Here is a 17,518-nt window from a genome sequence, read left to right as displayed (position 1 = left end):
GCAGGCAAACTAGTATGAGTTATAAAAAAAGAGCAGAGTTGGTAGAGATGTCAGTAAATGTGCTCTATCAAGGAAGAGTCAACATGTAAGGTGAAGTCTTTTATCATAAACCTATCTTTGAAAGAATCGCTAGCCATGTGAAAAATACATGTGTGTCTGATTGTCTTGGATTTTCAGAAGGATTTCGACAATTTCCCCAATGAAAACCTTCCAAAAATAATTAACATTGTCACCTGATATAAAATCTTCTCACAGATTAACATTGTTAAATACAGTTATTAAATTATACACTATTTAATACTAGTTAAAATATAGTAAGTGAGATTAGGAATAGATTAGTTTTCCCAGTGCAGGAAAGCTGTCAGTAGACACACAAGCGGATTTGTGCTTAGACCTGTGTTATTCATAATGTTTATCAGTGATTTAGAAAAAAGAACGGAACAGTGATGTGCCCAAAGTGGCTGAAGACAGTAAGTTACTTGGGACAGTAGGAATGAAAACTGACAGCAAAAATACTGCAGAAGGATTTCATGATAGTGGATGACTGAATGATCCTATGTCAAATGAAATTCTTTGCAGATAAAAGTGGTGCGCATGGTAAACACAGCCCAGTCTTAACTTTGTGTTTATAATGAGCAGTGCTGAATGAGTCCTGAATAGCTCAGTCCTATTGAGGGAAGAAATGTTGGAATTATAACACAGTATTATAATAAAGCATGAACTCAGTGCTCAGTATTGATACACAAGTTGAAACAAATGTTAGGAATTTTCAGGGAAGGAAAAGGATAATACACCAATGAACAAAACCACAGTTCCCTCTTACTGTGAATAATGTGTGCAGTCCTTCCCCCTAATAATGAAAATATATATAATACAACCATGGGAGGAACAGAGAAAGTCTATTATGGGTAAAGAATGGCTTCCATATAAGGAATAATTAACTAGTCTAGGAGTCTGCATCTGGAAAATAGAAGCCTGAAGAGAGAGATGACAGACATCTGTAAATAAGCAATGACACAGGGAAAACTGAATAGGCAATAACTATTTGCTCGCTCTCATAATGCAAGAACTACAGAGTATCAAATAAAAGATGAGATAAACATGTACAAAAGAAGGTACTATTTCATAAAGCATGTAATTAAGCAATGAAGCTCATTGCTTCGGGCTGTTGTGAACACCAAAGGTTTGCCTGTATTCAAATAATACTTAAATAAATTCACAGCAAAAAAAAAAGAATCCATTAAGGTTATTAACTACAAAGCTGCTATATACAAAAATGGCATGTTGAAAATTAAAGATGTGATTTTGCAATAACTCTAGCATTAGTTTTCTGACAGGGATGGTCTGTGAAAAAAATAATCTTATTTGTGTGCACAGGTTTCTGTACAATGGAAGAGAAAATTATATTTTTATTTAAACAACTTCCTGAATGGAATTCAGTCTTCCATCAGAACAGTGTTTCAATGTTAACAAGACTGTTATGAATTACCTGACTATATTGAGATTTTAAAAATCCAGCCAGGATCACAAATCCCCTTGCCTTCCAACTTCAAACTCTCATGGGGGAGTATATCCTGACCATAGAGAAAGAAAGAGATAGCTTTGCTCAGGTAATTTACTTCTTGCCAAAATTAAACCAGCTGCCGTAAGGCAGCCAGGTGCCATTGATTCTAAAAAAGAGGGAAACCCATTAGCACTGCAAATAAAGTAAAGCTGGCAACAGCTCTGAAAGCAGAATCAAAAGTTCTATTTCTACCTGTGGAAATAATGGTGCAGATTTTCCACCAAGGAGGGGGAAAAGTAGAGTGTTAAAAATCACTGGTTTTTCATCCTCCACTATGATGAGGTTGTGCTGTGCTGGTTGGAGTCTCCAAGAGTCTCTTCTATTCCATCTGACAACGTTTTGGCACTCATACTCTAGTTTGCAGGGTAGGGATAATGACTGAAATGAAACCTGTTTTCTAACCTTATGGTTTCCATTGCTCACTGATTTCTCAAAGGGTCAGCTTCAAAGGAGATAATTACACATAAAACCATCATCTACATATATCTGTAAAAAAATATTATTACAATATATTCCATGGATATTACCTAGAAGTGATTTGGTAAGATAGACCAAATAGAGTCTCTTGGGAAGAGACTGTATCACAAGAGACTTTGCTAGTATAATTAAGAAGAAAGAGGTCAGTATTCTTAGGTACACAGAAAAGAAAGGGACTGCTAAAGAAAGTGGTCTTTCAAGGATCTGTGGAAAGAAAGGACAAGAAGAGTATGGCTAAAAATCACAGGGGAGACAAAGAATAGAGAATTATGCAAGCAAGCTGAGTTACAGACATAACTTTGCTCTCAACCCCAAATCAAGGATGGTTGATGTTACTGTTCCAGGTGATCGTAAGGAGAATATTACATCTTTGAAGGCAACTGGGTCAGATGGGCTAAACTGCAAATGAAATGAATTTAATACATGTACACTGTGTGAAAAGGTGGCATTGCAAAAACAAAACACATTTAGTTATTTACCTCACTAAAGTACTGACCATTGAATCTGAAATTAATTCATAAATACACAGATCAACTTGAGCTACAGTACATTGTAGAACTTACCATATTCAGGAGTGGTGATGTCAAGGACCCAGTTGTCTTCTATTGTCTTCAGAATGTCAAATTTTTTTCCTAAAAATATGAGCTTGGGCTTCCCACTAATCTCTTCAAGGTAAGATTACCTTGGCAGTTCTGTGTAAATATCATATCCGCCAGTGAGATGCAGCTATTGTCAGGGTCCACTTCTGACATGGTTTATACAATCTCACTGAAAGCTGTGCTTGTGCCAAAGAGGGCAGAATGCTTAGAAAAAGGTTGGAAATGAAAGTCAGGCCCTAACCATCTGGTTTATTACCAGCAGCAGCCACCAGAATGCAGGTCAATCTTCTCCTCTTCACTCTCTTGAGTTTATTACTAACCAGGTTTGGACATACCATTTTTATTACTACTTCTTGCTATTTTGGGATACATGAGCAAAGACATCTATTTCAAACAACATTTTAAAAATCCTTCTTTTTGATATCTTGCTTGTGCATGGTTTTAAAAGAATGACTTCTCCAACAAAAATTGAAAGAGTGCCTTAGTATCTGAAAATGAAATAAAACCAAGAAAAAGAGTAGCAGAAGTGAAAACAGAAGTAAAGATAACACGTAAAATCAGGAAACTCTCCTGGGTGGTTTGTAAAGTCAAATTTTGAAAAGAATCTATTTCTAAATGTCAGCTGAGTGATATATACAGGGCAAAATGAAAAGTAGATTGCCTAGGGAGACAAAACACTTGACTTTTAAAATTCGTAAATCATCATATTACAATAAAAAGGTAATGTGTGTAAATGTATAGCTTTGTATTAACCAGCACAAGCCAAAATTTTAATCTAAGGCTGAAGCAGGAAAAGGCCATTATGTCTTAAGCCATAAAAAGACTGAGTGAAAGAAAAAGCCCCTGGCATTCAATGACACTTTCCCATCACACGCAACTCCACTCCTTATACTGAAAAGTAACATGTGCCACAAAAGTCCATGCAGATCAGTGTACCAGATCACAAGAAAGACTATGCTGGGACACCTATTGTTTTTTTCTATATCATTTGGAGAAAATGAGCATTTTATGCTGTATTGTGTTTTGTGAACGTGTTCTCAAAAATTATGCTTCAGTGAGGCAGTCAGTACAAATGAGCCACAGGAAATCATATAATCACAAGTAGTGCTGTGGCTACCTTCACAGCAAACACGAAGGACTCAGAAAATTCAGACCTTAAAGCATGAACAGTATTAGATATATGTACAACCCACGGATGTAAGGATGTTTTGTGAGCTGGTCAGAAAGACCATGAATTTTTTTCTTTTTCTTTAAAATGGTGTGCTACATTGTTCTTTTATCTGCATTAATATATTCCCAGGCTTCTTATCAGAAATTCTTTTTCTGCTAATGAGGTGACATGGAAGATAGCACTGGGCTCCTTGGCGCTGTTCCCACAGAAGTGCAGTAAAGATCCAGAATAACAAGCTTAGTAATGTATAACATAAATTATGAAATAAATTTCTGGACCAGCTTTTATTGGACAGTTTAGTCAGAGAAAATTAGCTGGAAATCCCTTTCCTGCTTCAATTCAGGTTTCATTTTTAGTTTTAAAATGTGTCATTCTGTAAAATTCTTCAGAATCTGATGACCTGGGTTAGTTTTAAAAAGGAAGTTTTCCATATGTACAGTGAAAATTTGGCAATTTTGAGAATGGAGGGTGGAGTGTAATGATCCTGTTTTTCTACAGTTCTTTTTAGCCTTCTTCCAGTAAAAATAAGGTTAATATTGTTACAGTGTCTGTCTATCTTACCACAGTAGAATTGTGAACATCTTGGCCAATTTCAACTAAATGTGTGCCATGGTTTAACCCCAGCCAGCAACTAAGCACCATGCAGCCGCTCACTCACTCCCCTCCCATCCAGTGGGATGGGGGAGAAAATCGGGAAAAGAAGTAAAACTCCTGGGTTGAGATAAGAACGGTTTAATAGAACAGAGAAGAAGAAACTAATAATGATAATGATAACACTAATAAAATGACAACAGTAGTAATAAAAGGATTGGAATGTACAAATGATGTGCAGGGCAATTGCTCACCACCCACTGACCGACACCCAGCCAGTCCCCGAGCAGTGATTCCCTGTCCCCCCGCTTCCCAGTTCCTAAACTAGATGGGACGTCCCATGGTATGGAATACACTGTTGGCCAGTTTGGGTCAGGTGCCCTGGTTGTGTCCTCTGCCAACTTCTTGTGCCCTGGCTGGGCATGAGAAGCTGAAAAATCCTTGACTTTAGTCTAAACACTACTGAGCAACAACTGAAAACATCAGTGTTGTCAACATTCTTCTCATACTGAACTCAAAACGTAGCACTGTACCAGCTACTAGGAAGACAGTTAACTCTATCCCAGCTGAAACCAGGACAGTATCCACCCCTTATTCTATACCATTGACGTCATGCTCAGTTCCCATACCTTTAGTTACATTCTGATCAATCATTACCACCTCTCCATCCCTTTGAGACATATGAACAATGATATATATATATATATATATATAAAAAAGTATACACACACAGAGATATCATTCCTTTAGTTCATGGGTTATGTTCATAAAATGTTTGTTGAGTTCATTTAGTTTCCGACTCTGGGCTCCATCTGTCATACCAGTCTGTCTGGGCAGGAGGGATGGTGCAAAGTCCTCTCAGTCGGTAGAGCAGAATTGGGCTTCAGTGCGGTGTGACGAGCAGATGACATTTGACGCAGCAGGAGGATGGTGTGCACCGTTGGATTGTTGCATGCTGGAGTCAGTTCTGGTTCCATCACTACTGCGCTTTGCTCAGTTTTATCACAGTTCTTTCTTGCTTGATCCAAGTGATTCTTACTATAGTACTATGGATATAGCATATAACAATTATAGTAATGATAACATACAGTAGCAGGGTTATATAGCAACTAATATCATACAGTTTAATTCTGGCTATTTTCACCTAAAATCAAATCCCCTTGAGGCACACATCGGACTTCTCCATCTTTTCGCATCACCCACCAAGTGCACCCAGGCCCTTGAGCAAAAGCAATCCCACGAATGGGTTTACCTTTGCTTGAGGCAGGAGTAACCCAGACTGTTTTCCCTAACATATTTTTCATGTGCACTACAGGGACTTTATCCCCTTCTACAGTATGTAAAAATTCTGATTGGGCAAGGCCACTCCGATTGGCAGATCCTCTGGTGTTGACTAACCAGGTGGCTTTTGCTAAATGTGTATCCCAATGTTTGAAAGTTCCGCCCCCCATTGCTTTCAATGTAGTCTTTAACAGTCCATTGTATCGCTCAATTTTTCCAGAGGCTGGTGCATGATAGGGGATATGATACACCCACTCAATGCCATGCTCTTTGGCCCAGATGTCTATGAGGTTGTTTTGGAAATGAGTCCCATTGTCTGACTCAATTCTTTCTGGGGTGCCATGTCGCCACAAGACCTGCTTCTCAAGGCCCAAGATAGTGTTCCGGGCAGTGGCATGGGGTACAGAATATGTTTCCAGCCATCCGGTGGTTGCTTCCACCATTGTTGGCACATAGCGCTTGCCTTGGCGAGTTTGTGGGAGTGTGATATAGTCAATCTGCCAGGCTTCCCCAAATTTATATTTCAGCCATCACCCTCCATACCACAGGGGCTTTAACCGCTTGGCTTGCTTAATTGCAGCACATGTTTCACATTCATGGATAACCTGCGTGATAGTGTCCATGGTCAGGTCCATCCCTCGATCTTGAGCCCATCTATATGTTGCATCTCTTCCCTAATGGCCTGAAGTATCATGGGCCCACCAAGCCATAAATAGCTCACCCTTATGTTGCCAGTCCAGGTCCACCTGAGCCACGTCAATCTTGGCAGCCTGATCCACCTGTTCATTGTTTCGATGTTCTTCAGTGGCCCGACCCTTGGGTACGTGAGCATCTACATGGCGTACTTTTACTACCAGATTCTCTAGCCGGGACGCAATATCTTGCCACAGTGCGGCAGCCCAAATGGGTTTACCTCTGCGCTGCCAGTTGCTCTGCTTCCATTGCTGTAACCACCCCCACAGGGCATTTGCCACCATCCATGAGTCAGTATAGAGACAGAGCACTGGCCACTTTTCTCTTTCAGCAATATCTAACGCTAGCTGGATGGCTTTCACCTCTGCAAACTGACTTGATTCACCTTCTCCTTCAGCAGTTTCTCCAACTTGTCGTGTAGGACTCCATACAGCAGCCTTCCACCTCCGATGTTTTCCCACAATGCGACAGGACCCATCAGTGAACAGGGCATATTGCCTCTCATTTTCTGACAGTTTATTATACAGCGGGGCCTCTTCAGCCTGTGTCACCTCCTCCTCTGGCGACATTCCAAAATCTTTGCCTTCTGGCCAGTCCGTGATCACTTCTAAAATTCCTGCGCGACTGGGGTTTCCTATGCGAGCCCATTGTGTGATCAGTGCAATCCACTTACTCCATGTGGCGTCAGTCGTGTGATGTGTAGAGGAGACCCTCCCTCTGAACATCCAGCCCAGCACTGGCAGTCAGGGTGCTAAGAGGAGCTGTGTCTCAGTACCAACCACTTCTGAGGTGGCTCAAACTCCTTCATATGCTGCCAATATCTCTTTTTCAGTTGGAGTATAGCGAGCCTCGGATCCTCAATATCCTCGACTCCAAAACCCCAGGGGTCAACCTCAGGTCTCCCCAGGTGCTTTCTGCCAGAGGCTCCAGGTAGGGCCATTCTCCCCAGCTGCAGTATAGAGCACATTTTTAACATCTTGTCCTGTCCGGACTGGTCGAAGGGCTACGGCATGAACAATCTCCCGCTTAATTTGTTCAAAGGCTTGTGGTTGCTCAGGGCCCCATTTAAAATCATTCTTCTTCCGGGTCACTTGATAGAGAGGGCTTACAATCAAACTGTAATTTGGAATATGCATTCTCCAAAACCCCACGACACCTAAGAAGGCCTATGTGTCCTTTTTATTAGTCGGGGGAGACATAGCTGCTATTTTGTTAATCACATCCATTGGGATCTGGCGACGTCCATCGTGCCATTTTATTCCTAAAAACTGGATCTCCTGTGCAGGTCCCTTGACCTTACTTTCTTTTATGGCAAAACCAGCTTTCAGAAGGATTTGGATTATTTTCTTCCCTTTCTCAAAGACTTCTTCTGCCGTGTTGCCCCATACGATGATGTCATCAATGTATTGCAGGTGTTCCGGAGCTTCACCTTTTTCCAGTGCAGTCTGGATTAGTCCATGGCAAATGGTGGGGCTGTGTTTCCACCTCTGGGGCAATCGATTCCAAGTGTACTGGACACCCCTCCAAGTAAAGGCAAATTGTGGACGACACTCTGCTGCCAGAGGGATTGAGAAAAACACATTAGCAATGTCAATTGTGGCATACCACTTGGCTGCCTTTGACTCTAGTTCATACTGAAGTTCCAGCATATCTGGAACGGCAGCACTCGGTGGTGTAACTTCATTCAGGCCACAATAGTCAACTGTTAGTCTCCACTCCCCATTAGACTTCCGCACTGGCCATATGGGACTATTAAAGGGTGAGTGAGTTTTAATGATCACTCCTTGGCTCTCCAGTTGGCGAATCAACTTGTGGATGGGAATCAGAGAGTCTCGGTTGGTGCGATATTGCCGCCGGTGCACCGTCGTGGTAGCAATTGGCACTTGTTGTTCTTCAACCTTGAGCAACCCCACAATCGAAGGGTCTTGAGAGAGACCAGGCAGGGTAGACAGCTGTTCAGTGCCCTCCGTCTCCAAGGCAGCTATACCAAAAGCCCATCGATACCCCTTCGGGTCCTTAAAATACCCCCTCCTGAGACAGTCTATGCCAAGGATACACGGAGCCTCTGGACCAGTCACAATGGGGTGTTTCTGCCATTCATTTCCAGTTAGACTTACTTCAGCTTCCAATACAGTTAACTCTTGGGATCCCCCGTCACACCAGAAATACAAATGTATTCTGTCCCTTTATAACTTGATGGCATTAGAGTGCACTGTGCGCCGGTGTCTACTAGAGCCTTATACTCCTGTGGGTCTGACGTGCCAGGCCATCGAATCCACACAGTTCAATAGACCCAGTTATCCCTTTCCTCCACCTAGCTGGAGGCAGGGCCCCTCTAATTCTGGTAAGAGTATCCAGTATTCACTTCTCGTAAAATTGGCTCAGAATTCCCTTCAAGAGGATCAGAAATAAGATCAGCCCTTCTACTCTGTTTGGAAACTGGAGCGGCATTTTTCCTGGTAGAATCCCCTTTTGTGGTGGTTTTTCCTCGCAGCTCACGTACCCATGCATTTAGGACCAAGGTAGGTTTTCCGTCCCATTTCCTCATGTCCTCTCCATGATCACATTGGTAAAATCACAGGGCACCTTGCGGTGTGTACCTTCTATATTCTCTCTCTTGGGCAGAGGAGCGTTCACTCCTAATAGCTGAGACATTGGTTTTTACAGGTGCAGAAGAGGACATATCCTCTTTGAATTGCTGGAAATCCTTGGACAGCTTCTCCACAGCTGAAATGCAGGCTTGTAGGGAGGAGGAGAGATTTTCTTCGTATTGACGGAGTTGGCGAGCCACTTCATCCACTGTAGGTACCTCTTCGTCTTTCCAGGTCATTATTGCCAGTGTGTTGGCAAAGGACGATGGTGCGCTCTGTACAAACTTCCGCCACATGGGTCGTGTGCATTGGATTTCGTCTGGATCTTTGAGTACTTGTGGGTTGTCTGGGTCACGATGAATCGTCTCTAGCACAGCTAATTCCCTCAGATATTGGATACCTCTTTCCATGGTGGTCCACTTGCTTGATTGACATATAACATCTTCCTTAAAGGGGTACCTTTCCTTCACACTTGACAGCAGTCGCCTCCAGAGGCTGATGGTTTGTGTACCTTTTCCAATTACCTTGTCAATGCCACCTTCCCTGGCAAGCAATCCCAGCTGCTTGGCTTCCCTACCTTCTAATTCCAAGCTATTAGCCCCATTGTCCCAGCATCAGAGGAGCCAGGTGATAATATGCTCACCTATACGGCGGCCAAAATCTTTTTGCATATCCCGCAGCTCACTCAAGGATAGGGACTGGGTTATTACCTCTGGTTCTGCCTCTTCCTCCTGTTCCCGTGATGACCCTGGTTCACCTTCATCCTTCACTAAGCGAACTGATTTTTTTGTATATTTCTTTTTCTGTACGGGGGCAACTGATGCTGGTGCAGGTAGGTCTGCTGGTTCAGTTGCAGTATCACTCGCCGGGTTTTGGATAACCGCAGTGTCTGTCGCTGAGGTTTGGGTAGCAGCAGCACTCATCACCGGGGCTGGAGGGACCTCAGTGCCCGTTGCCAAGGTTTGGGTAGCTGCTGTGCTCGTTGCCGCGGCTGGAGGGGCTGCAGTGCCTGTTGCTGAGGTTCGGGTAGCCACAGTTCTTGTCGCCGGGGCTGGAAGGGTCGCGGTGCTTGTCACCAAGGTCTGGGTGTCTGCAATGCTTGTTGCCGGGGCTGAAGAGGCCGCAGCGCCCGTTGCCGAGGTTTGAGTGACCATGGTGCTCATCGTTTTGTTGTTAGGTCCAGAGACTTTCTCTTCCCCTTGAGGGTACTGAGTGGTGTTGAACAGGGCTCGATAGGCATGAGTCAGGACCCAGCACGTTGCAGTGATCTGTATCTCTCTGGAGCTGCCAGGGTGACAGCATACCTTTTCCAAATATTTTACTAGTTCTTCTGGATTCTGCACTTGTTCGGGGGTGAATTTCCAAAACACTGGAGGTGCCCACTTTTCTAGGTACTTGCCCATACTACCACACACACCCTGCCACTCATAATTATCCAGCCTTGGGGCAGATCTCTGGGTGATCTTCTTAAATAGTTGTTTAACCTTAAACAAGAGCTGAACCACATTCAGAAGCATGCTAATTCCTAGCAGTAGGGCTAGGACCATGCTGGTCCCAACATCCCAAGAGTATTCAAATTTTTCAAAATTCTCAAACACCATTGTAACTGGACTGAAGGAGAAAGGAGAGGGGAAGAAAGGTACCCCATCCATAGACTGGTTTTCCAAGGAGGAAAGGTAAATGGTATAATTATTAATAGTTTCCCACAGATGGCTCCCGCAGTATAAAGGTGACAATGCTGAGTGCAAAAACCAGATTAATCCCACAGCCGATGACTCTATCATACCATAAGCCAGTGTTATACAATACATCAAAGCGAAAACCTTAATCCACCTGTCACGGTCCACTCGGTGCACTCGTGATGGTTCGTTTGCTACGATCTTGAAAGTGCAAAATTAAGGTGACCAACATCAAAGGGGATAGCAGTGATCACACAGTAAAACTTTATTGTATTGCCTGTGAGGAGGCACGCGATAGTTAGAGATGGGTGAAAGAAAGGAGAAAAGTAAAGTAAAGTATAGAGAGAGGAGAAAGAGGCGTTATAGCTACCACTGCTGATCTCACGATGTCCTAATGGTCCCGGGTCCAGCTGATGCTGTGTCATCGATCGTCGTGGTCCTTGGTGGGGAAGCTTCCCTTTCATTTAACTGAATTTGGTTCCCTCCAGTTAAAGATACACGCCACACATACTCCGTTTCAGATTCATTGGGAAGGCGCCCATATTCTCTTTTCATTTTGGCCAATTCAGTGGGAGTGTATGGTACCTCTTTAGTTGTAATATGTGGGTCATTATCCTCATCATTTATATAAGTGTATTCTGACTTAATCAAAGGCCTCACTTGGGGGTTTTCCCTGAAGCGCTTCCTTGCTTCCTCTAGTTCCTTTTGGGGGTATACCTGACTTATCTGCCGAATACCCATCTTTTCCATCTTCATTTCTGTCTCATTCAATGATTCAGCAGACTTTGAAAGTTCTTCTTTCAAGGCATCTTTTAGACAACGATTTTCTTCCTCCTTTTCCTCTGCTTGCTGTTTGTACAAGCAAATTACTCTCTCTTTCTCTGTTAACTGCTCTTCCAGGTTGGAGGTTGTTTTCTGCAAAAGTTGTACCAAATTTTCAAGGGATTCTATGATTTGTTTTTCCTGGCTACACCGCTTATAGCGGTCTTCAATTGCTGCGAGCAGGCTGGCTCCAAGAACTGCACAGATTGTCGCTTTGCCTGACCGTGCTCTAGCCTCATTAAGTATAGAAATCACTTGGTCTGTTACACTCTGTAAATTTGCCCAATTGTCTCGAGCCCACTCTTCCCCAGGTGGGGAGGGTCGAGCTCCATACTTTGCCAAGAGTGCATAAAATGAGTCAAGATCTTTTACTGATAGAGAGTTTAGATAACCATTCTTTTCAGTCATTTTTGTTGTGAAGGGCCAAACTCACTTCGAGGAGGTCAAACTTAGTTACACCACACACGCAACAACTGCTGCGTCACCCTCCTCTTCCCCGAGTGGCTGAAGAGACCAAAATCTCACTTCAGGGAGTCAAAACTTAGTTGCTCACAAGTGCAGACTTTCTCTGCTTGTTCCTTCAACTTCCCTGGTAGTCAGCCTCATCTAATGAGGACAGTTCTCCCTTTTGCACTAAGAGATCCTTGCCCTTGATCCTGATAGACAGAGCCCTCAATTTGAGTTTGGGGTGAAATACACTGAGGTGTGTGTGGTGTGTGGGAATCCCGAATCGCCCCCCTTGCTTTCTGGACACCTCTCACCCTTTCAGGTGTAGGGCCAGGTGCGGCTGGAACGAAACGTTCTTCCCCTGTTACAAACCACACAAAACCTGCACCCCTCTGTCTCTCAGGATCCTGTCCGTGATGCCAGTTTAATGTCACGGTCCACTCAGTGGACTCGTGATAGTTCGTTTGCTACAATCTTGAAAGTGCAAAATTAAGGTGACCAACACCAAAGGGGACAGCAGTGATCACACAGTAAAACTTTATTGTATTGCCTGTGAGGAGGCACGCGGTAGTTAGAGATGGGTGAAAGAAAGGAGAAAAGTAAAGTCAAATTTAGAGAGAGGAGAAAGAGGGGTTATAGCTACCACTGCTGATCTCACGACGTCCTAACGGTCCCGGGTCCAGCTGATGCTGTGTTGTCGATTGTTGTGGTCCTTGGTGGGGAAGCTTCCAACTTCCATTGTTCAGAACTGGTCATCTTTTATGCTTAGTAACACACCTTGCTCCACCTCTGCCTCAGGAGTCTCCACCCTTCTCAGAATACAATTATCATATCTCCGCCCTTCTCAAGCGAGGCTATCATGCAGGCGCGGGGTCAGTGTCCGAGGCGTAGTTAGTCTTGGAGGCGGGTAGCCTTCGACCAGGAGGTGTGTTTTGGTATTATAATGAAGCAAAGTTCGTCTAAAGTTCATGATTTCTTCGTCAGTGTTATGCCAACAGTGGCAATTCATCCTTTTTGACAGTAGCTGTGTGGTTATTGCTAACGGTTCCAGCCAGGTACCTTCCAAGAACCTTGTACCGCACATTCCGTCCTTGGGACCGGCCGCTGCGCTCCAAACAGGCCATTGTCAGGTAATGTACTGTTCATGTTCCTGATGACGATGTTGAGACAATGCTGATTTTCTGGCCGACTCTTACACCACCTCCCACGGATGATAAGCAGCAGAAGAGGAACTACATACAGCAAGCAAGGTGATACATAACAGAACTTTAAAAACCAGAGCAACAACTCTAAGAACACATAAATCAACATAATGACCAGCGACTATTAGACCAATGTAATGAATGCTTATAACAAATTTGTTTTAACAAGCTCTGGTCAGGTTTGTCGTTATCTCAACCCTTCGTGCCCCACATTGGGCGTCAAAATGGACTGTCGTGGTTTAACCCCAGCCAGCAACTAAGCACCACGCAGCCGCTCATTCACTTCCCCCCCATCCAGTGGGATGGGCGAGAAAATCGGGAAAAGAAGTAAAACTCCTGGGTTGAGATAAGAATGGTTTAATAGAACAGAAAAGAAGAAACTAATAATGATAACACTAATAAAATGACAACAGTAGTAATAAAAGGATTGGAATGTACAAATGATGCGCAGGGCAATTGCTCACCACCTGCCGACCGACACCCAGCCAGTCCCCTGAGCGGCAATTCCCCGCCCCCACTTCCCAGTTCCCATACTAAATGGGACCTCACATGGTATGCAATACCCTGTTGGCCAGTTTGGGTCAGGTGCCCTGGCTGTGTCCTGTGCCAACTTCTTGTGCCCCTCCAGCTTTCTCGCTGGCTGGGCATGAGAAGCTGAAAAATCCTTGACTTTAGTCTAAACACTACTTAGCAACAACTGAAAACATCAGTGTTATCAACATTCTTCTCATACTGAACTCAAAACATAGCACTGTACCAGCTACTAGGAAGACAATTAACTCTATCCCAGCTGAAACCAGAACAAAACCACTCTTTATTGCGATCAAAAAAAGTTAGGAGATGTGAGCTCCCTTTTGAGATTAAGAAGTGTAAATTTCATACAAAAGTTTGCTTAGTTTGTTCCGGCACCCTGCAATGCAAGTAAGAAGAGAAAAAATAAAGCATTAAGAACAGAAATGTAAGTTTAATAAGAGCACTTCATTTTATGCAGGAACAAGAGACACCAGGTTAAAGAAACAATGTTCACGGATATGTTATGTCATCAATGACAAAGACGCTCACAATGCACAAACTAGACTATATATGCACGGGCACACACACAGAGATATGTGTGTTCCTAATCATTTCTGTGTTCAGAGGCTTTTGATCAGTGTCATCCTGCTTCCTGTGTTAAAGAGCACAGTTTAAGGCAATGAGAACCACCTCCTGGTAATCCTGGCACTCATCGCCTACCAAGGACTGATAGAAATCTGTACAGTAGAACAAGTTTGTTATCCCAACCCAAGCCAAATCAAGTGCAAGAACCTACCGCTGGTACTCTCAAACACAAACCCCAGATTTTCTAGCGCTACTGCCCCACTGAATACAATGAAACAATTCCTGAGAATAGGTTACTTCAGTGCAGGGTTTCTCTCTCCCATTGATCCTTCCACTACCAGTCCCTGTAAGAGGCAGCATGTGAATCTACAAAGTGAGAAGGAGGAAGGCATCCTGCTGCAGCAGACACAGTGCCATTACATTCTTGTAACAAGAGAAAGCAGACAGAGTCAGCAGAGGCTTTTAGCGTATGCCGTGCACACAAGGTGCCACCAGTAAAGGACCTGCAATTTCACACATAACAGTGATTTCTGGTGAGTCACATGAACTTCTTTCACTTGGAACAATTACTGGCTGCACACTATAAAATGCTTAGCTCATACTCATTAATAGTTCCTCAAAGCCTACTAGTAGTGTCCTGTTTTAAACAGTTATGGATGTATCAAAGGAAGGTTATCAAGCAAACCAAATGATACCAAAGCAAAATGGATAAGCCTAAGGAAGATTTCTTCCTAGTTTCTTCCATTACAGTGCTTCTGATGGTCTCGGTCAATGGCACAAACATTTGAAGAAGTTACTGAAAGGTACTGAGATACCACATTTCAGATAGCACTTGATAACCATATATGCTCTGAACACTTTACTTTTGGAACTGTCTTGCATTTATCACAGCAGAAAAGTTTACAAGCACCCATATTAACAGCGGACCAGATGATTTTTGTCCCTAATAACGTCTGATTCCCCCCCAACGACATCTTGATATCCCACAGAATTTTTGTTTGTTTGTTCATCCAGGCCCTGGGGTTATGGTCATCATGGATACTTATTTACTTTTGTAACTACAGAAGATCTCATCATCCATACAGATACGTAACCATTGTGGTGTACTGTAGCCATGAGTTCCATACCACAGCTACTCATCATGGCAAAATACACTTTTTACAGCAGTCAGGCAGGTTAAAATACTTTATGGTGCAAAAACATTGCACAGTGTTTAGTTACAGGTCACTTGGAGAGGATTTGGTCTCTAAAGCCCATGGCAGAAGTCTATTTCTTCCAACACACCAAGCTCCATAGCGCTGTAAAGCGTAAAGCAACAATTGGGAATCTAAAACTCAGGCACATACACACTGCTTTACTAGGTATATTAACCTCTGAAGATGCTTGCAGCTGCCTGATGAGACATGACCATGACATTCTCTGAAGAGAGTCATTATTGATATTCTTTTAATTAATTTAAGCATTAAACTATGGTGTTCCCTGCAATCCATGATAGGTTTAGGGACACTGCTCAACATTCTGCAGATGCTACTAGTCTGTTGCATAAGGTATGAAAGGATCCTTTCAGTCTGGGTAAGAAAGAGGCGTACCAGGATCCCTCATGTCTAAGCTTCCTCTTTATCATCCCGCCTTGCAGGTTGCCTGTGAGAAACTCCCAGCTCATAATCAGCTTCCCACTGTCCCAGGAAAAGTATCCACCTGCTCCCTGCTTCCCCCCCGCTGCTTCCAAGGGGAATCAGGATGCTCCTTTCCCATCCTCCCACCCCCCTAAAATACATACTTTTAATCTAAGGATGTCACAACAGTGTCCCATGTAAGTATTAGATCTGCGATCAACCAAGCATGGCCCCAGCCACTGTAATTTAAAGTCAGTTAATCTTTTTCTAATTTGACTGCTCAAAACAACTTCCAGGTTTCCACAAATACAGATCTTGAACACACCTAGCACTTTCTCCTACGTCACTGCTTGCATCAATTATTCTATAAATAATTCCTTATTGCAGCAAGATGTCATTCAAAATTACTAGCTAGTATAATTTTCAAAATATTTCTGAAAGAATAGACCACTATTTATCTATATGATTTTTTTTCTGAAGATTTAAAGATCATCCTCTTCTACAGAAGACAAACACCAAGCTTTTTGCTGTTATGAAGATGAGTGTGAGCCACTGAGTATTTGGCAGACAGTAAAATTTGGTTCTTTCCAAAAAATGTCTTCAGATGACAGGTTTTTCTCCAGATATGCACTCATTTCCCTTTATTTGTATGGAACCAAGACCACACATATGAAAGCAATCAAATGAAAAACAATGCTAGCTCCTACGATGCTCTGCAGTATCTCAGCCTACCGAGACATACAGGGAATTATCCAAAGAATTTCAGCTACCTGTAATGGTTTTGGAACCACAAAGGCAGAGGTTTCAGTAAGTGAAGAGCAATCTAAAGTTATTTGGATGATGATGCCAAGAAATGCCATTTTGTAGGTTATGTACACATCAGCAGTTTCTTATTAAATAATCTGAGGGAAGGTACATATGCATTTTCTAACCAAAGACGTTTGTTTGAAAAATGTCTAAAGGTTGAAATACACAGGGGTACAGAATTAGTGCAATGAAGCATAAAGCTACAGATTACCTGTCTGTGATACATGTCTGTGATGATGTTAACTTGACAGAAGTAACAGTGACAGTGCAAATGTGGTGACATGGCTTCAGCACAGTTTGGTGACATTTAGCAGGGAGCCTCCAGAGCTGCTCCATTGACAACAGCATGTGTCAGGACTTGATTTTGCACATTCACAGCTGTAGCATCACCCACACTATGATGGATACATAGCTACTGTTGATTTTAGAATGAAAACACCCTGTAGCGAATAGAGAGTCTCTCTTAAAAGGCCAGGTTCTTAGAATTGGGAATATCAGTGCCAAGGACTGCAGAAGCATTCCTGTCCCCTCTGCAGCTGCACTGAAGTGTTCGGATTCTCAGTGGTTTTGAGGTCTGAGAACAGACTGAGACTAAAACTTGATGCAGCACGAGCAGTTGGGTCTGGAGCACCTAAGCACACTGCAATGTGATCACTACTGCTGTGCCTGAGCTGCAGAGAGGGAGGGGCTGCAGTTTCAAAAGGGACAGGTTGCTCCATTTGACATTTCTAAGAGCTCAGAGAGGTGAACAGAGACTTATGTCAAGTCTTACACAATATGTTCTGTTCATGTCAAACAATGAGCCCAATAACTCAGTTCACCAGCAGACGCTCATGGTTGAAAATTAATCTTTCACTCTAAGAACTGTCATTTCCCAGAA

General features: G+C 43.1%; 1 protein-coding gene across 1 annotated transcript; it reads right to left on the bottom strand.

Moving 5' to 3' along the window:
- Positions 1–8,521: 8,521 nt before the first annotated feature.
- LOC142028689 (uncharacterized) lies at positions 8,522–13,218 on the bottom strand. Its single transcript, XM_075022534.1, has 2 exons — positions 13,117–13,218; positions 8,522–10,800 (listed from the first exon to the last, which is right to left on the bottom strand). The coding sequence occupies exon 2, from the start codon at positions 10,776–10,778 to the stop codon at positions 9,582–9,584; it is 1,197 nt and encodes a 398-aa protein (XP_074878635.1). The 5' UTR covers positions 10,779–10,800; positions 13,117–13,218; the 3' UTR covers positions 8,522–9,581.
- Between the last annotated feature and the right edge of the window lie 4,300 nt (positions 13,219–17,518).

Source organism: Buteo buteo, chromosome 2, assembly GCF_964188355.1.
Source record: "Buteo buteo chromosome 2, bButBut1.hap1.1, whole genome shotgun sequence".
In the NCBI taxonomy this organism is placed as follows: Eukaryota; Metazoa; Chordata; class Aves; order Accipitriformes; family Accipitridae; genus Buteo; species Buteo buteo.
The sequence above is the reverse complement of the archived record's forward strand: the minus strand, read 5'-3'. Positions and strand labels throughout refer to the sequence as shown.